This window comes from Solanum verrucosum, unplaced genomic scaffold, assembly GCF_900185275.1.
Source record: "Solanum verrucosum unplaced genomic scaffold, falcon-dt-bn FXZP01000096.1, whole genome shotgun sequence".
In the NCBI taxonomy this organism is placed as follows: Eukaryota; Viridiplantae; Streptophyta; class Magnoliopsida; order Solanales; family Solanaceae; genus Solanum; species Solanum verrucosum.
Window position 1 is genome coordinate 1 of NW_026020054.1, and position 21,325 is coordinate 21,325.

General features: G+C 36.9%; 1 protein-coding gene and 1 long non-coding RNA gene across 2 annotated transcripts; both read right to left on the bottom strand.

Moving 5' to 3' along the window:
* Positions 1-12,646: 12,646 nt before the first annotated feature.
* Positions 12,647-13,279, bottom strand: LOC125823203 (uncharacterized). Its single transcript, XM_049502616.1, has one exon. It carries the CDS (start codon positions 13,277-13,279, stop codon positions 12,647-12,649), a length of 633 nt encoding a protein of 210 aa, XP_049358573.1.
* A 4,231-nt stretch (positions 13,280-17,510) lies between these two features.
* LOC125823204 (uncharacterized) lies at positions 17,511-17,954 on the bottom strand. The gene is made up of 3 exons (XR_007442696.1): positions 17,866-17,954; positions 17,696-17,794; positions 17,511-17,613 (listed from the first exon to the last, which is right to left on the bottom strand). It is a non-coding gene; the product is annotated as an uncharacterized LOC125823204 (long non-coding RNA).
* Between the last annotated feature and the right edge of the window lie 3,371 nt (positions 17,955-21,325).

The window sequence follows — 21,325 nt, forward strand, 5'->3', positions numbered from 1 at the left end:
GGGTGATGAGATTTGGCAAGAAAGGAAAGCTCAGTCCCAGATATGTAGGCCCTTACCAGATCTTAAAAAGGATTGGTAAAGTGGCTTATGAGTTAGAGTTGCCAGCAGATTTAGCAGCAGTCCATCCAGTCTTTCACATTTCTCTTTTGAAGAAGTGTGTGGGTGATCCAGCATCCATAGTGCCATTAGAGAGTGTGGCCGTGAAAGATAGCCTTCTTATGAGGAGGTACCAGTTGAGATTCTCGATCGTCAGGTTAGAAGGTTGAGAAATAAAGAAGTCGCTTCAGTCAAGGTTTTGTGGAGGAGTCAGTCAGTAGAGGGAGCTACTTGGGAAGCAGAAGCAGCCATGAAGTCCAAGTATCCTCACCTCTTTCCTTCCGATTCCATTCCAGCTTGAGGTAATAGTTCCTCTTCAGTTTTTCAGTCATTCATGCGAAAATTCAGTCTTAGAATCATGTTCCTTCAGTTTGTACTTGCATTTTCAGCGTATTTGCATGTCCTTGGAACTCAGTTCAGTAGAAATTCAGTTCTCAGTGTTCAGTGGTAGGGATTGCAGCCCTCTCCCTCCATTTCAGCTAGTTTAGTCTTCATTCGAGGACGAATGGTCCCAAGGGGGAGATAATGTAACACCCCGTATTCGAATAGACAAAAATGCAGATTTTGGAGAAGTTGCAGGTGCAACTTACGGTCACCATCCATAGGACCGTAGGTCAGACCACGGCCCGTGCTGGTGGTCCGTGGTTCACCACTGCAACCCCTCCCCAAACCAGCTCAGAAAATTGGCCAAGTCCCGACTCACGGACAGACCCACGGTCCGTAGATCAGACCACGGTCCGTGGTCTGTGTCCGTGGATCGAGACTTCCCTTACCAGCCTCTGACACAAACTACGGTTGACCAGCACGGACCGTCAATCGATCCACGGTCCGTAGGTCTGACCGTAGATCGAGGATACAGCTAGTTAGCTGAAAATTCTGATGGGTCAACTTCAGATGGTCATAACTCTTAGCAAAAATTAATTATGTGTCCCATTACCTATGTTAGATAGATAATTGAATTATCTTTCCAACGCCACCGAGTTTGCTAAATTCCGACCTCCGAGTAAAAAGTTATGCCCGTTTTAGTGAGGACCTGTCGGACAGACTCGACCTACGGACCCAATCGACGGACCGTGATTGACTGACGGACCGTCAGATCCAGATACCGTCAGTCACTCCGACAGCAGCTAATTCAAGGGTCTTTTGGTCTTTTCCTATTTCGTTTAACCCCTAAGATACGTCGTTTAGACCCTAAATCATGAGATTTTAATCAGTTTAAACCTAGAAACATAACTAGAACTTACCTAAGTCAAATCATTAATCAAACTTAGAGAATTAGAAGCTAAAAGGAGAAAAGAAGTCAAGAACCCTAGTTCAAGAACGCAGCAAGGTTCCTTCAGTTCCAGCCCCGAAATCGAAAGATTTCTCCGTGGAATTCGTCACCAGGTATGTGGGATTTCACTAGTGGGTTCCTTTTGCCCATTAGGTCCCTAGAATTCAGTCAGATTCTTGATTCCATGATTATGAACAGACCTAGGGTTTCTAGAATTACAGCAGATCATCATGAATTAGTTATTTAAATGTTCCAAATCAGATTATCATGTTATTGCTCAGTTTATCGCATAAATTTCAGAACCCTAGCTATGTATTTCATTAGTTCTTGAAGTACACATGCTAGGTCAGATATTTCAGTTATTCAGATATACATGCTCCAGTTTTATGCCACATTATCAGTATATTTCAGCATAAACCTATTTTGAGTTATAAATCATGAGAAGCTTTCTTTAAGACAACACTTGAGTTTTAAATTGAGTTTTGAGAAAGTTAAGATGAGTTTTGAGAAAGAGCTTCTAATACATGATTAGTATGACAATTGAGTAGGTCATCAATGTATAATAGTATGGTATCTAGATATACCATCAATGTTTATGCAGTATGACTTCCCAAGTCATCAATGATCAGAGTATTGTTTTCTAAAAAGGAGTTTTCAAGTATGAGTATTTACATGTCAGTATTTTAAGCTATTCAGTTTTCATAATATATTCAGTTATACATGCCTCAGTTTATGATGCATCTTATCAGATTAATTGTTGCATTCTCAGTTTGCATGTTCAGTTTCGAGCTATCCAGTATTTACAGAAATTCAGTCATAACCAGTTAACCACTTAATTCATTGGGAGTAGAATAATACCGAGTTGGACTAGGGTTTCAGCGTACCCATATAGTCCCAGAACTACGAGCCACGTAGGTGTAAGTCCCCTCTGTGGGCAACATCAGTTTAGTGATCACGCCAGCATGCCTCTATACCTCTGGCAGGGTATATTGGGTCCTCTCGATGGGGCGTATACATCGGACTCCACATTTAGCTCATGTGGTTTTATGTCGGTTATTAGTAGCTCCCACAGTTCAGTCAGACTCTATTGCATTGACCATATTTCAGTACAGTCAGTATTCAGTCTCAGCATGTTAAAAATTGGTCATTGCAATCAGTTAGCTCAGTATTCAGTATTTCAGTATCTATATCATGTTCAGATTATTTCATTGCTTTATTGCTTTGTTCAGTTATATGTTATTTCAGCTTTACTCCATCCTGCATGCTCAGTACCTTTCAAGTACTGACGCATACGTGCGCTACATCTTCTCGTGATGTAGGTTCAGGTTCTCAGTATCCAGATCACGCTTAGATCGGTTCTCGATCTTCAGTTCAGCAGCATCAGTGGTGAGTCCTCATTCTTCGAGGACTAGTGACATGTTTATCTTTATCGCTTTTAGTCTTTAGTTTCAGTTTTGCTAGATCTAGTTGGGGCATGTCCCAACATTTCTAGTCAGTTTAGAGGCTTATTTCAGACATAGTTAGATTCAACTTAGTGTTTTGAGTTTGATATTCCTTTTGTATTAAACTCTCAGATTTGATATATTCAGCTATAGTATATGGGTATTCCCATCTTTTCAGATTTATTTATGATTTAGCTTCCGCATCAATTTATTATCTTTAGTATGCTCATGATCATGCCAGCAGGGTTAGCTTGGGATCACTTGTGGTCCTAGGTCCCGTGTCCGCGTCTCCGGGGTGCTCAGGGCGTGACAAACTTGGTATCAGAGCATTAGGTTTAAGTGTCATAGGATGTCTGAAAAGCCGCACTAAGTAGAGTCCTTTTCATGGGTGTGAAGTGCACCACATCTAATGAGAGGGAGGCTATGAAGTGTTTTAGGAAAACTTCACTTTCTTGATATTCTATCGTGCGTTGGTATGATCTCCTTTCTAATCCATCGTTATGCGCTTAAGATCATGCCTCTCATAGAGCTAATGCCAGGAATGTGAATGCTAGGAATGCTAACGCAATTCCCTAGTCGCAGACCATGAGGTTAAGAATGAAGAGTTTAGAATGCAATCCACTTTTGGCTCAGGGTATGACCAACCAGAACAATCAGCGGGTTCCAGTTCAGGCAAATGCCAATGATGGATCAGTGGCAGCTAGAGTTTGAGATTTTGTTATGATGAATCCGCCAGAGTTTCTAGGGTCACAATTGGTGAGGACCCATAGAACTTCATTGATGAGGTTAGGAAAATCTTTGGAGTGATGCAAGTGATTGGTAATGGTAGGTTGAGTTGGCATCCTACCAGGTAAGGATTGGCTCACATATGGTAAACTCAGTGGAAAGACAACATGGGCTACTTTGTCTTTTGTAACTCCTTACATAGCAGTCCAATTCAGTGTTAGTCCAGAAACTCTTTCAGAACCCTTCTCAGTCTCTACTCCAGTCGGTGACCCAGTTATAGCTAGAAGGTATATAGAGACTACCCTATCTCAGTCTCTCAGAAAGTCACCTCAGCAGATCTTGTAAAGTTAAAAATGGTAGATTTTGATATAATTCTAGGCATGGATTGGTTTCAATTCTGTCATGCCTCAGTCGATTGTAGAATTTGGGTTGTTTAGTTCCAATTTCCAAACGAGCCAGTCTTAGAATAGAAGGGTAGTATCTTAGTGCCTATATATTGATTATCTCTTACCTTAAGGCCAAAAAGAGGTGAATCTAGAGGGTGGTGTACCACATATTGAGGAAAAGGGAATGAAGTAGAAAAAGATGTTCATCTCTTGCTCTCTTAGGAGTTAGTCTTACTAACACATCAGATGCGGTGTGATAGTCCATAATAGATCAGAATCTTCTTCGTAGTGGGAGTTAAGGAAAAGCAAACAGCGATCCAATATTGCTAGAGCTTAAGGTGCAGTCCAGAAGCAGACAGTGGAGGTCTTCTCCCAAGGGGAGATGGTGTACTTCGCTATCAAGTAGATTGTGTGTTCCTGATGTGAGTGAATTGAGACAGCATATTCTCACAGAACCCCATAATTCCAATATTCTATTCATCCAGGCGCCACTAAGATGTACCGTGATTGCGGGAAGTCTACTGGTGGAATGGTATGAAAAGAGATATAGCAGATTTTGTGGCTAAGTGCCCTAATTGCCAGCAAGTCAAGGTAGAACATCAAAACCAGGAGGTATGACTCAAGAGATTGACATTCCTACTTGGAAGTGGGAAGTGATCAACATGGACTTCATCACAGGTTTACCTCGTACTCAAGACAACTGACTCCATTTGGGTGATTGTTGATAGGGTTACTAAGTCTTCTTACTTTTTGGCGATCAAGACTACAGATTCGGCGGAGGATTACGCCAAGCTTTACATTAATGAGATTGTGAGGTTGCATGGAGTTCCTTTGTCTATCATCTCAGATAGAGGTCCTCAGTTTACCTCTCATTTCTGGAAGTCATTTCATAAGGGTCTTGGTACTCAGGTTAACCTTAGCACAACATTTCATCCACATACAAATGGTCAGGCAGAGCGTACCATTCAGACCTTAGAGGATATGTTGAAAGCTTCTGTGATCGACATCAAGGGTAGTTGGGACGATCACCTTCCTCTTATTGAATTCGCCTACAACAATAGCTACCATTCCAGCATTCAAATGGCCCCTTATGAGGCATTGTATGGGTGTAGATGTAGATCTCCAGTTGGTTGGTTTGAAGTAGGTGAAGCAGCCATGATAGGACCAGATTCGGTCCTTGATGCTATGGAGAAAGTGCAACTCATTAAAGCTAGACTTAAGACTACTCAGAGTCGCCAGAAGTCTTATGCAGATGTGAGAAGAAAGGAACTAGAGTTCCAAGTTGATGATTGGGATTTCTTGAAAGTGTCACCTATGAAAGGGGTGATGAGATTTGGCAAGAAAGGGAAGCTCAGTCCCAGATATGTAGGCCCTTACCGGATCTTGAAAAGGATTGGTAAAGTGGCTTATGAGTTAGGGTTGCCAGCAGACTTAGCAGCAGTGCATCCAGTCTTTCACATTTCTCTTCTGAAGAAGTGTGTGGGTGATCCAGCATCCATAGTGCCATTAGAGAGTGTGGCCGTGAAAGATAGCCTTCTTATGAGGATGTACCAATTGAGATTCTCGATCGTTAGGTTAGAAGGTTGAGAAATAAAGAAGTCGCTTCAGTCAAGGTTTTGTGGAGGAGTCAGCCAGTAGAGGGAGTTACGTGGGAAGCAGAAGCAGACATGAAGTCCAAGTATCCTCACATCTTTCCTTCCGATTCCATTCCAGCTTGAGGTAATAGTTCCTTTTCAGTTTTTCAGTCATTCATGCGAAAATTTAGTCTTAGAATCATGTTCCTTCAGTTTGTACTTGCATTTTCAGCGCAATTTGCATGTCCTTGGAATTCAGTTCAGTTAGAAATTCAGTTCTCAGTGTTCAATGGTAGGGATTGCAGCCCTCTCCCTCCATTTAAGCTAGTTTATACTTCATTCGAGGACGAATGGTCCCAAGGGGGAGATAATGTAACACCCCGTATTCAGAATAGACAAAAATGAAGATTTTGGAGAAGTTGCAGGTGCAACTTACGGTCACCATCCATATACCGTAGGTCAGACCACGGCCCGTGTTGGTGGTCCGCTATTCACCACTGCAACCCCTCCCCAAACCAGCTGAATAATTGGCCAAGTCCCGACTCATGGACAGACCCACGGTCCGTAGATCAGACCCCGTGGTCTGTGTCCGTGGATCGAGACTTCCCTTACCAGCCTCTGACACAATCTCCGGTCGACCAGCACGGACCGTCAATCGATCCATGGTCCGTAGGTCTGACCGTAGATGAGGATCAACAACTAGTTAGCTGAAAATTCTGATGGGTCAACTTCAGATGGTCATAACTCTTAGAACAAAATTAATTACGTGTCCCATTCCCAATGGTTAGATACATAATTAAATTATCTTTCCAACGCCACCGAGTTTGCTAAATTCCGACCTCCGAGTAAAAAATTATGCCCGTTTTAGTGAGGCCCTGTCGGACAGACTCGACCTACGGACCCAATCGACGGACCGTCGATTGATTGACGGACCGTCAATCAGGTCCGTCAGTCGCTCCGACAGGAGCTAATTCACGGGTCTTTTGGTCTTTTCCTATTTCGTTTAACCCCTAAGATACGTCGTTTAGACCCTAAATCATGAGATTTTAATCAGTTTAAACCTAGAAACATAACTAGAACTTACCTAAGTCAAATCATTAATCAAACTTAGTAGAATTAGAATGCTAAAAGGAGAAAAGAAGTCAAGAACCCTAGTTCAAGAACGCCGCAATGTTCCTTCAGTTCCAGCCCCGAAATCGAAAGATTTCTCCGTGGAATTCGTCACCAAGTATGTGGGATTTCACTAGTGGGTTCCTTTTGCCCATTAGGTCCCTAGAATTCAGTCAGATTCTTGATTCCATGATTATGAACAGACCTAGGGTTTCAAGAATTACAGCAGATCATCATGAATTAGTTATTTAAATGTTCCAAATCAGATTATCATGTTATTGCTCAGTTTATCGCATAAATTTCAGAACCCTAGCTATGTATTTCATTAGTTCTTGAAGTACACATGCTAGGTCAGATATTTCAGTTATTCAGATATACATGCTCCAGTTTTATGCCATATTATCAGTATATTTCAGCATAAACCCTATTTTGAGTTATAAATCATGTGAAGTTTTTCTTTAAGACAACACTTGAGTTTTAAATTGAGTTTTTGAGAAAGTTAAGATGAGTTTTGAGAAAGAGCGTCTAATACATGATTAGTATGACAATTGAGTAGGTCATCAATGTATGAATAGTATGGTATCTAGATATACCATCAATGTTTATGCAGTATGACTTCCCAAGTCATCAATGATCAGAGTATTATTTTCTAAAAAGGAGTTTTCAAGTATGAGTATTTACATGTCAGTATTTTAAGCTATTCAATGTTTCAGTCATAATATATTCAGTTATACATGCCTAGTTTATGAATGCATCATTATCAGATTAATTGTTGCATTCTCAGTTTGCATGTTCAGTTTCGAGCTATCTTGTATTTACAGAAATTCAGTCATAACCAGTTAACCACTTAATTCATTGGGAGTAGCATAATACCGAGTTGGACTAGGGTTTCAACGTACCCATATAGTCCCAGAACTACGATCCACGTAGGTGTAAGTCCCCTCTGTGGGCAACATCAGTTTAGTGATCACGCCAGCATGCCTCTATACCTCTGGCAGGGTATATTGGGTCCTCTCGATGGGGCGTATACATCGGACTCCACATTTAGCTCAAACCCAGATATGTAGGCCCTTACCGGATCTTGAAAAGGATTGGTAAAGTGACCTATGAGTTAGAGTTGCCAGCAGACTTAGCAGCAGTGCATCCAGTCTTTCACATTTCTCTTCTGAAGAAGTGTGTGGGTGATCCAGCATCCATAGTGCCATTAGAGAGTGTGGCCGTGAAAGATAGCCTTCTTATGAGGATGTACCAATTGAGATTCTCGATCGTTAGGTTAGAAGGTTGAGAAATAAAGAAGTCGCTTCAGTCAAGGTTTTGTGGTGGAGTCAGTCAGAAGAGGGAGCTACTTGGGAAGCAAAAGCAGCCATGAAGTCCAAGTATCCTCACCTCTTTCTTTCTGATTCCATTCCAGCTTGAGGTAATAGTTCCTCTTCAGTTTTTCAGTCATTCATGCGAAAATTCAGTCTTAGAATCATGTTCCTTCAGTTTGTACTTGCATTTTCATCGTAGTTGCATGTCCTTGGAACTCAGTTCAGTTAGAAATTTAGTTCTCAGTGTTCAGTGGTAGGGATTGCAGCCCTCTCCCTCCATTTCAGCTAGTTTAGTCTTCATTCGAGGACGAATGGTCCCAAGGGGGAGATAATGTAACACCCCGTATTCAGAATAGACAAAAATGAAGATTTTGGAGAAGTTGCAGGTGCAACTTACGGTCACCATCCATAGACCGTAGGTCAGACCACGGCCCGTGTTGGTGGTCCGTGGTTCACCACTGCAACCCCTCCCCAAACCAGCTCAGAAAATTGGCCAAGTCCCGACTCACGGACAGACCCACGGTCCGTAGATCAGACCACGGTCCGTGGTCTGTGTCCGTGGATCGAGACTTCCCTTACCAGCCTCTGACACAAACTACGGTTGACCAGCACGGACCGTCAATCGATCCACGGTCCGTAGGTCTGACCGTAGATGAGGATCAACAGCTAGTTAGCCGAATATTCTGATGGGTCAACTTCAGATGGTCATAACTCTTAGTACAAAATTAATTACGTGTCCCATTCCCTATGGTTAGATAGATAATTATATTATCTTTCCAACTCCACCGAGTTTGCTAAATTCCGACCTCTTAGTAAAAAGTTATGCCCGTTTTAGTGAGGCCCTGTCGGACAGACTCGACCTACGGACCCAATCGACGGACCGTCGATTGATTGACGGACCGTCAATCAGGTCCGTCAGTCACTCCGACAGCAGCTAATTCAAGGGTCTTTTGGTCTTTTCCTATTTCGTTTAACCCCTAAGATACGTCGTTTAGACCATAAATCATGAGATTTTAATCAGTTTAAACCTAGAAACATTACTAGAACTTACCTAAGTCAAATCAATAATCTAACTTAGTAGAATTAGAACGCTAAAAGGAGAAAAGAAGTCAAGAACCCTAGTTCAAGAACGCAGCAAGGTTCCTTCAGTTCCAGCCCCGAAATCGAAAGATTTGTCCGTGGAATTCGTCACCAGGTATGTGGGATTTCACTAGTGGGTTCCTTTTGCCCATTAGGTCCCTAGAATTCAGTCAGATTCTTGATTCCATGATTATGAACAGACCTAGGATTTCAAGAATTACAGCAGATCATCATGAATTAGTTATTTAAATGTTCCAAATCAGATTATCAAGTTATTGCTCAGTTTATCGCATAAATTTCAGAACCCTAGCTATGTATTTTATTAGTTCTTGAAGTACACATGCTAGGTTAGATATTTCAGTTATTCAGATATACATGCTCCAGTTTTATGCCACATTATCAGTATATTTCAGCATAAACCCTATTTTGAGTTATAAATCATGAGAAGCTTTTCTTTCCGACAACACTTGAGTTTTAAATTGAGTTTTCGAGAAAGTTAAAATGAGTTTTGAGAAAGAGCTTCTAATACATGATTAGTATGACAATTGAGTAGGTCATCAATGTATGAATAGTATGGTATCTAGATATACCATCAATTTTTATGCAGTATGACTTCCCAAGTCATCAATGATCAGAGTATTGTTTTCTAAAAAGGAGTTTTCAAGTATGAGTATTTACATGTCAGTATTTTAAGCTATTCAGTGTTTCAGTCATAATATATTCAGTTATACATGCCTCAGTTTATGCATGCATCATTATCAGATTAATTGTTGCATTCTCAGTTTGCATGTTCAGTTTCGAGCTAGCCAGTATTTACAGAAATTCAGTCATAACCAGTTAACCAATTAATTCATTGGGAGTAGAATAATACCGAGTTGGACTAGGGTTTCAGCGTACCCACATAGTCCCAGAACTACGAGCCACGTATGTGTAAGTCCCCTCTGTGGGCAACATCAGTTTAGTGATCACGCCAGCATGCCTCTATACCTCTGGCAGGGTATATTGGGTCCTCTCGATGGGGCGTATACATCGGACTCCACATTTAGCTCATGTGGTTTTATGTCGGTTATTAGTAGCTCCCACAGTTCAGTCTGACTCTATTGCATTGACCATATTTCAGTACAGTCAGTATTCAGTCTCAGCATTTTAAAAATTGGTCATTGCAATCAGTTAGCTCAGTATTCAGTATTTTCAGTATCTATATCATGTTCAGATTATTTCATTGCTTTATTGCTTTGTTCAGTTATATGTTATTTCAGCTTTACTCCATCCTGCATGCTCAGTACCTTTCAAGTACTGACGCATACGTGTGCTACATCTTCTCGTGATGTAGGTTCAGGTTCTCAGTATCCAGATCACGCTTAGATCGGTTCTCGATCTTCAGTTCAGGAGCATCAGTGGTGAGTCCTCATTCTTCGAGGACGGACTAGTGACATGTCTATTTTTATCGCTTTTAGTCTTTAGTTTCAATTTTGCTAGATCTAGTTGGGGCATGTCCCAACATTTCTAGTCAGTTTAGAGGCTTATTTCAGACATAGTTAGATTCAGCTTAGTGTTTTGAGTTTGATATATTCAGCTATAGTATATGGGTATTCCCCATCTTTTCAGATTTATTTATGATTTAGCTTCCGCATCAATTTATTATCTTTAGTATGCTCATGATCATGCCAGCAGGGTTAGCTTGGGATCACTCGTGGTCCTAGGTCCCGTGTCCGCGTCTCTGGGGTAGCTCGGGGCGTGACAAAGAAAGTCCTCATGCTCTGAAAAGAAAACTTTGTTATTGTTAGAAACAACATATCAACATAAGACTGTTCACTGTTTAATAGTACACATGCATTAAATTTACTCTCTTTTTTTCTGCTACTATTCTTTCTTCTTGATTACCAATTTTCAGCATTCTTTCGGTTATCCTCACTTGCAACTTTTAACTCTCTTATCTTCTCATGTTGAATTGTGCAATTTCCTTGATTCGATTTCCTATTGTGAGTTTCCATCTCTTATGTTGGTTCTTAAATAGCATTAGGAAATGACCTTTTAAATTTGAATTTAAATTCTGATGATTTGTACATTAAAGTGATGAATGACTTTCCATATCATAACTTTTCAAATTCTTCCATTATGAGATTTATGATTATGATTAAAAGCAATATCAATGTACTCATTTATCAAGAAAATGGTAATTAATTATTAAAGGGCTTAAAGACTTCAAATTCTACCATTATGTAATTAAAATTTATATTTAATCAAAATTTAATTTAGTAGAAGGGCAAAATGGTAATTTAACTTTTCTTTTTGGAGCTTTCCACTTATAATAATATATATGATATGATGATGATTTGAGTGACATTATCCTAAAAATGATATTCGTTCATTCTTTTTACATGGGATTGCTATTAAATTGAATGAAAATAGTTTTAGTAGGTATGACAAAATCTTTTAAATTTATGCACCCATGATACATAAGACGAAGACAAATATACTCCAAATTGATGTTTCATTTAATTAGAACTCTCTGTACCTATATTTGATTTTTTAAAAACTTTCTGTACGTTTGTGAGATTTTTGCTTGTAACAAATGTGTTGGAGCAAAATCTGAAGGTTTACTGCAAAACTGTCAATTACTTTTAGTGCAACATAAACTTTTTTTTTGGGGGGGGGGGGTGCGGGGGGTGCGGGGAGATAAGGGGAAGGTAATCCTCACCATCAATGAGGGACGGAAGGTGCTCAACCAACTGAGCAATCCTCAAACTCGACGATTATCATCATTTTAATTAAATACTAGTAGTTGTATAAAGACCCTTGTCTTACAATGAAATGTAAAATTGACACAACATAAATATTGAACAATTAAAAATCAATTGCTTTACAATATACTTGGACAGAGTTATTCCAAAACAAGTGACAATACCTAAAAAAACAACAACCTTTGTGAAACTTGATCTTCACAGTTTCTTATAGGTAATACCTAGAAAGGGTCAAAGGTTTATGCTTTCTCCTTTTTGCCAATGAACCTTCTTAATATAACTACCTAGGCCCTCCTTATTTTCTTTTTCCTTCAATGCTTTTTTTCTTTTCAAGATTAGCTATAAACACATGACAAACATAGGGCAAGTGTAAAAATAGAAGTGATGAAATCGTATACAAATACAATGGGACCTTCTAAGCTCTTAATCAGAAGAAGAGAAAACACATAGCAAAGAAAAATAATTCAGCCCTAAATATTCAATCATCACTAAGACCATGGTAGTTATTTACTCCACAATAAGCGAAGATCCTGCATCAAAACCATCAAGTTTCTTGTTAAAACTTGACGAGATCAATAGCACTAGAGGCATTTAAGTCAAATAATTCTACAATCAAAATCATAAAAAGAGTATTGGCACACAAAAGCGTGGAGTGACTTCAATTTTCATCTACCTAAATTTTGGTTGGCAAAGTTACCCATTGCCAATAAAATCCGGTAAAGGTACCTACCAAAATAATCGAGGTGTACACCAATAGCACTTGTGGTGAAAAAGAAAAGAAATGATGAGAAAAAGAAGATAAATTCACAGAAAAGCGACAGTTACGAGTGTCACTAGGAGGTCAATTAGTGGAGGTGGATACCAATAGTAATTGTGTGTTGAAAAAATAAAAATAATGATTAAAGCTAATTACCAGAATGGTGTTGATAAAGAGAAGAGGAAGGTTGATCTCTTTGATGATTTTCCATGCACTGCATGAGAAACTTGAAGGTCTCAATCTCACAAGGTATAGTGAGTCCACCAATGTGATCAAACCCAAACTCTTCCTCAACTTTTTCCAACAACAATTTAAACAATGGATCACCAAGATAACTTGTGGGAATTATAAACCTCCGAAGCTCCGGTCCAACATAAACAGCCAAATAGCCTCTAGGGACACCATGGGGTGGCTCTGGACTTTGACAACTCTCCTCATCTGAATCACAATATACATTGTAATTCCTCAACCTCATACTAATCGAAGGTGATATTCCTCTAGGGGAATTGCTACCGTGTTTCAACGATGATCCAAGATGATTATTATTATTATTATTATTATCGTTGTTGTTGCAATTATTACCATTTCCCTTGGGACCAAGTGTGACATGTTGCCATTTACTTAGAAATTCTTTTAGTCTTACAATCTGCTTAATGCCTGTCACCTTGCTTCCTCCATGTTCATCCATTTTCCTTTGCTTGCTGCGACACGATTGATGATGAGATGAGAATCCAGCTGACATTGATTTTAAGCCCTTAGGCTCTTGGAATATTTCACTCATTTGATCTTGTTTTTTAGCTGCACAACAATGCCATGACTTAAATTTTCATTTTCGATTGAACTTTGAAATTAAATAAAGGTATGACAGATATACATTGTTTTAACCGATAAGACTTCAACAATAATAATAAATACGTCTCAAGTTCAATATTCATTTAACTATCTAAATCTCGATATGAGAGAACTATTTTGTTTTAAACATTGTTTTTCAACAATGATTTTCTTAATATATTCGTTTAGGTTCATGTTAAAAGAATGAGGGATTAATATGAATTTTTAGATTGATTTCTTAGAAATTATATAAAAACATTGTAAATCATAATCCGTTATAAGTCAAAATGTTTGAAAATTCATGGTAAAGATACATGTCATTAAAGAATAAACTTAATCCGAATTACAAATTTTAAATTCCAAAACAATAGAAAATAAACGTATATTCATCTTTTTGAATTACCAGAACAGGGTGAACAAAATTATTTACCGTTCTGATGGAAAATATGAACGAAAGAACGAGGAGATGGAGATTTCAGCAGTTGGTGCAATTAAGAAATGTCATTGTATGACTCATAAAGAAATTAAAATATCAACCAGCCCTAGAGGAGGAGGATGGAAGAGTTAGGCTATAATTCTTTTAAGTTTTTCAGAATTCTATACATGGAGTAATGATTTTGAATACAAAATGATATTAGTAAGTAACAACTTCTATGACTATTTGTCACCCTTTTTTGTCGCAGCAATTTTCTCCTTAACCTATTGGTATTACCATTATTTTGTGTGAATATTAGGTGCTAATAATTTATATTTTTTATATATAATTACTCTATTTGTCTTGAATATTTGGCTAGCCATCTTCTATATTATTTATTATTACCTTTATTTAGAAGGGACAGTTGGAGAGGACTAACACAGCATAAGAAAGTTATATCAAAAGCAAGTTAAATTGTACTGCTTTGGAGAAGACTAATAGTATAAGAAAGTTGTACCAAAAGCAAGTTAAATTGTACTACGTTATCTTTTCATAAAGTACATGTACTTCTAACCACGTGTACTTCTTTTTCTTTTCAAGAGAACTCGTGTACTGAAGTAGTACTGCACATTACTCTCTCCTTCTCAAAGCAGGTGAAAGAGTATTAGAAATTTCTCTCGGTTCAGATCCAAATTTATGTTCTCTTTTGATTTTGGTGTGATGTTTGCTATTAATTCTTCTTTTTTGAGGGATTGTTGGGTGAATTTTTGAAGGTATTTCTTTGTTTATATATTTTTATTGGTGTGTATCACTACAACAAAACTACCCAATAGCGAAGGGAAAACTGGTCGCTATAAGTACGAATCTGGTCCCAAAAGGTGCAATTGCGACCAGGTACACTGGTCCTTATAGACTTAGTCGCAAGGACCTTTAGGGACGAGATTATCGGGCTGGTCGCTGAATCATTTTCGCGACTAGTATAATAGTGGTCCCTAAAATACATTTAGGGACCATATATCTGGTACCTATTCGCACTTATTGAAATTGAAATTATGATCGTTAAATCATTTTGCGACTAGTTTCTAACTGGTCCTTATATCATTTTGGGATGACTTCTAAGCTGGTCCATAATAATTTTGCGACCAGTTTGAAGCTAGTTTGTAAATCAAGGTTGAGACCAGTTTGTAGCTGGTCTATAAATCAATTTATGAGAATTTTAAGCTGGTTCCTATATCATTTTGGGACCATTTTGAAGGTGGTCCATAAATCATTTCACAACCATTACAGATTTCCTACTCAAAAGGATTTTAAGGACTAACAATCTAGTCCTTAAATCACATTGCATTTGATATACAACCTGTCTCTTTCATATATAATATATAATGTAATTACAAAATAAGGTGAGCATAAGTCATCACACTATACAACAATGAGGTAAGCTAGTAACAATATTGTGACCATGAACCCTTAGCAAAAAAATCATATACTATCCTTAAACTATAATCCAAAGTTGCCTGAACCTTCCCAGTAAAAAATGGTCAATCTACATGTTTTAACATCACCTTTTTGCAAATTTCAGCATCCAAAATCTGTGAAAGAAATAAAACTTTCATTTAGAAGACCTATATATAAAAATAAACAGAAATATGTGTGATTAAATCAAATAACAATTTCTAAATAAACTGAAGGAGTATTACCCTATTGCATAAAATATGTGCATGTCATTTTGTTAACTAAATCAATCCAAACTCTAGTCATTTTCAGTAAGTACTTGATTGGGGACAACCTTTCTGGACAACAGCTCTTAAAAAACAGAGTGCTTCCCTAAATCTATTGCAGTGTATAGAGCCAACAATCATAGCAGTCCAAGAAATGAGATTCTTGTAAGGCATGTCTTCAAAACCTTTCAAGGCTTCATCCCAAAATCAACATTTAGCATACATATCAACAAGAAAACTACCAATGTAAACATCCCTAGAAACCCTCCCTGGCTCGACATAGAAACCATGAAGATACTTCCCAAATCAAACACATCTTAACGTTCCAGCAGGAGAAAGAGCTGCTACAACAGCCACTTCATCTACCTTAACTTGTGCTCGTCTCATCTCCAGGAAAAGTGTCAAAGCTCTAATTGGCAGAGCGTTCCGGGCATACCAATCAATCAAAGCAGTATAAGAAAGCACATCCTTATGCATAATATCATCAAACACTTGGCGTGCAAGGTGAACATACCCACTGCTAGCAAAACTAGAAACCAAAGAATTCTACACAAATTGGTCAGAAATGTATCCAAACTTAAATATTTGTGGGAAAATGAGATGTGGGTTTTCATTGTTGGCTCTAAGAAGCAAAGGAAAAGTATGTTTATTAGGAAAAACTCCATGTTGGCGCATTTGAATGTAGAAAATATCTATCAGCGGCAGCTATAAAACTAATTGGTGCAACAATTAAGATTTTTGTGGGAAATTTTTGTACACAATATGGTGGTAGCAGCTGCAACACTAACTACTGCAAAAGTTGGAACTTATAATGCCTCATATGGTCACTCAACTTTAAAAACTTTTATCTCAAAAAGGACATGGATCTAAAAGAGGATCAATGAATAGCAGTGTATCAGAAACAAAATTGGGTTTAATCTAATCGTTGACTCATTGAGATTAACCAAATAGCTTAGAAAATACTCATCAAATTGATAAAGTAAAAATTGAGAGCTAAAATGGCTGCAAAAAGTATTCTCTTTTTCAAAGAATAATGAAACTGATGGTCCAAAAGATCTTGCTGCAACTATACCTCTCTACTACATACATGACTCCATTTCAAACCAAGTTGCAAAATTTAAAATGTATCAAAGAATCACTCGAATCCGATCAGAAGAACTGTTCATTACAACTTAATTAAAACACCACTGTAAGTCTAAGAGAAGTAATTTTGGAACTACAAATGAATTCAGTCATTGTCTTTCGAAAACAATCTCTATGATCTGCCTTCACAAAGTATAGAAATAAGGTCCAAGTACATTGGCCTCACTTGTGGAATTACACTTATTATATTATTATTGTTGTTACAAGTTAATTTAGTAATCCCCAACTCAAAAAGTAGAAAACGATGGCCAAACATTTATTAGCACAAAATGAAACAAAAATAAAAGAGAGTACTGACTATTAAGACCACCAAGCTTAGTGACAGCATCAACAAATTGTTGATGTAATTCAGCAGTCCACATCAATCTTGGCTTTGGGTCTCTTGTCATCATCACCCCATCGTTCTCATACAAATAAATTCCCCCTCTTTCCACCCCATCAATTGCATTATACATACAATTCCTACAAACATTGAATTCAGTCGTTGACTACTAACTAAAGTCATCATATGAGGCAGTCGATGACTACACAAGTTAGAAATATATTGTCATAAAATAGCCTGAGTTTTCAGTCAGCTTGCTGTTGCTATGACGATTGTCCAGTAAAACATCAAGAAGTACTTATACTGTGATGTGTAAACTGTAATCGCAAACTAAAATTTACAATGAACAAAACATAGTCAAAAAGTTAAAGTTGAGAGAGGAAGAAGAGCTTACATGTTCTAAATGAGTTTGTTATCCTCACTTGAAAATCCTTAAATAGTCAAAAGTGCCTTGTTCTATGTAAAATTTTATCAGGAGTTAGTGTGCTGAAAAAATATAGCATTACATTGTACATGTTCTAAACAACAGGGAAAGTCTAAATGTATTCACGAAACGAGGAATTACTATAGATGCACCAATGTACAAAGCCAAATACATGACTACGACTTTGAGGTCCAAAGCATTTCTCAACAATTTCTATGCTAGAAAGTGATGGTTCAGACTCCACCAATTCTTGAATTTGAGCCTACAAGTGTATAGAGGAGATTTTTTTTTCCAGATCCCACAATAAGTAAATGTTAAGAACATGTTCAATTAATCAAACACACATGCTTCTCGATTGTTTCAGAATCAACAAGTGTGTTATTCTTCTTGCGAGTCTCTTAAAAGATAGTTGCCAAATCTGGTGGATTGCCATCTTTTTCGCCCTTTACATAAAAGTAAACATGTCAAAGAAGAGTTCATCAATATTAAGACAAAAAAGATTTGATGATAACACCTTTTGATAAATAATCTCTCTAATTGGCTTGCTACTAATATGATGAAGCATCTTCAACTTAGCTCTATTTATTGCGTTTCTATTGCTTCTCGCCTATATTTGAGTATACTCATCAGCAACTTCTCCAACAATTTTTTTTATCAAACTACATGACGATCCAAGCAATTTCAGTAACTATCTAGAATCTAATTGAAATCAAGAACCACAAAACAACAATGACAAACAATCACGAATTTCCAAGTAGCTTAAGACTTCAAAAATGCACCACAAATAGTAACTTTAGAGATTAATATGCAACCATAGTTGTAGTAGAAAAGAACAATTCAAAAAAAAAATTGAAATAGCAAAAAAAAAAGGTAACTACTATGAAGTATATTATATGAAACACATACTTTTAAAGTTCTTGTGATAACTTAACTTTAATCCAATAAAGAATACACTAAATTGATCAAAAGTAAGTAGAAATAGAATTCACTCAAACTAAATTTTACTAACTTCAACCAATAGAGTGTTGAGAGAAAACAATTTATCTCATAGTAATTAATAATACTACTACTTCTCAACAACTCTCTTAAAGTGTATTTTTCTCAACGATTTTGGACTCAACTATTGAACTCATGAAAGTTGTATAGATCAAAAAACAACTTGATATTTAAATAGTGGCTGAAAGCAAAGATTGACAGCTAGTTTCGAGTCAATGTTGTTCATGAAATTGCAAAATCTTGAAAAAGAGAAAGTAGAATTATACTAGAATGCTACTGAATAAACAAATTATGTGAATATTTCAGATGCTTTAACAAAGCTCATTAACAATTTTGTTTCTTTCTCGTCTAATCCTCAAGCTACTCATAGACAAAAAAATAATTAGATGCTTTAACAAAGCTCATTAACAATGTTGTTTGTTTCTTTTCTAATCCTCAAGCTACTCATAGACAAAAAAAATCAGATACTTTAAAAAATCTCATTAACAAGTTTGTTTCTTTCTCGTCTAATCTTTTTAGTGTCAGAAAATACACTGATAATACAATAAAAAGAACCATTCAAAATCAAAGCACACAAACTGGGTACTGAAATTAAAGAGACTAATGGTAAAAATATTCAACTAATTCATCACCCGATAGAAAAAATAATTTCAATGTCAGCCTTACCAAAATTTCTTGGCAGCCCTAGCAAGTATGCCACCCTAACAGAGAAAATCCTTAAATAAACTCTCAAATATCTCCTCTTTGACCTTCAACCCCCAGCCTTACCTACAAAACTATCATTTTTCATCCTAACAAAATAACATTGAGTATCTATAAGAGCCAAATCACATAATATTCAATCATCAGAAAGAAAAATGAAAAATTATACCAAAAAAGAAGAAGAGGGAGATGAATCTGGAGGAATAAACTTACTTTAGATCTACATAGCTAGATGAAATGTTTTTCTCCAAAAAAATGCCTTCAAACATCAAGATTTAGGAAATTTTTCTGCCAATAATGCCTTCAACTTTCAAGATTTAGGGACTTCAAAGCTTGTTTCATAGAGCAAGAGAGAAAAAATTAAGGATACATCAACGATTTTTGCATATTGTTGGAGAGAGAGAAAAATCTACTACTTTTATTAATGGATTTTGGGGTTTTAGGTTATTACCATGGAGAGAGAATTTTTTAGAGCCTTGTAGTTTTTCACTTTTTGTTCCCACTCTTCTCTTGTAGTTTCCGCTGAAATTTTTTACTTAGGGACCAGTCATTTTTATTTTTAGAAAATAATATAGTCAAATATGGACTAGTCAATAATATCATCCTTATAAGTATATTTTAGGGACCATATTTATAACTTGTCGCTATATTTTGGTCTTTAATGAGCCTTTTTGTTGTAGTGTATACCTTAGTTCCGTTCTTGTGAATATGAATTATTGCTAGGGCTCTTCGTTGTCTTTGGCCTGTATTTCGGGTATGTTGTCCCTACATAACCCAGTATGTAAAGTTCTGAAGAGGGATTATTTTAGAGATATCTTTTCTACTTCTAAAGAAATTGAAAATATATTGTTGGTTGTATTTTGCTATTTTGAGAGATTCAATACTTATCTTTCGTGTGAATTTTGTGGGTTATTTTTAGATGAATTCAATTTGACTGGTATTGCGCTCAAAGTCTATTTGAACGCCACTTGACTGTCAGGAGAGGTGGGTAAGTTGATTCAACTGATACCGATTTTGGCATTAAATACATATTTGTAATTTCTAGGCATTTTGTATTACAATTTCGAATAGCAGTATGGTATTGAAGAGAAAATGAAACTATGTGAAGAGGTGTGTTGGATTGACGTATGGTGAAAAATGGTAAACTGCTGATCATGATGCTAGATCAAAACTCATTATATCTATAAAACATTCATATGTGATTGTAAAAGAAATTAAACGTTGATGTGGGTAGATATTGATGTTTGGCTTCCCCTCCTTTTGTTAATCAATATATTGTAATCGTGCAGGTACAATATCAAAGATAGAAGAAGTCAAAGTTGGTTGTGTGTGGAATGGGAAGGACCAGTTTCTAAACATCCTGCAACAAAACTAGGATGAGATAAATTGTTAGGATAAGAATTGTTTATTCTAGGATGCTCGCCTAATGTGTCAAATAGTGCTAGAGAAGAAACTTTTAAGGCGAGGCAAGTTTTTATAGATAGATGAGAGCAATAAATATATTTCTAGATTTTTCTGACTTATGTGTAGCAACAAATTTTTGACATGTTCGAAACTACCTTATTCTATATTTTCAGTAATTTAGTTTTACTAATTGGCGACTTCTTATGTTAATATTCTTCCACGTTCATCCAACATGCTTAGTATTAGTTAACTACATGATTTCAATAATTATTTGTAGTTTGTTTATCTACGTATTTTTGGGTCTGGCATTCGTTGAAGAACTTTTCTTTCGCATTGTGAAATGTTTGTATATAAATGACGTCCTTATAGGATTATTAAATTGAGAAGGCCTTGCCATTTTTATGTTTAGGCGAACTCGAATCATGAAATTGTTTCTCCCCTGCCTTCAAGGTTGTTTACAGTGAACAGAATACTAACAATTGAATGTATTGATAAAACATCGATTATGACAGAACAAAAGAGGATTGAAACCTAGGAAGAAGAGATGTATTTTCAAGTTGGATTAATTATTGAAAACCTACTTAAATTCTATATTACGTTGCGATTCTAATTTCATTAGGTGATTTAAGTTTAGTTTTGTACAATTTCACAAAAGGATTTTTGTTATTTGTAAACTCATCTTCTTATACTATCTAATATTTTCTACTTCCTACTTCAGTCTATAAGTAAAGGTCTTTATCTTTTTTTGGGGTAAGCTTCTCAGTTCTTCGGCACTTCTTTTACTAATATTAAGACAGGCGGTGAACTCATGGGTCTAGGCATGGCAATTCCCGTACAAATGAGTGCCAGTATGCTGGAAATATAATATGTTA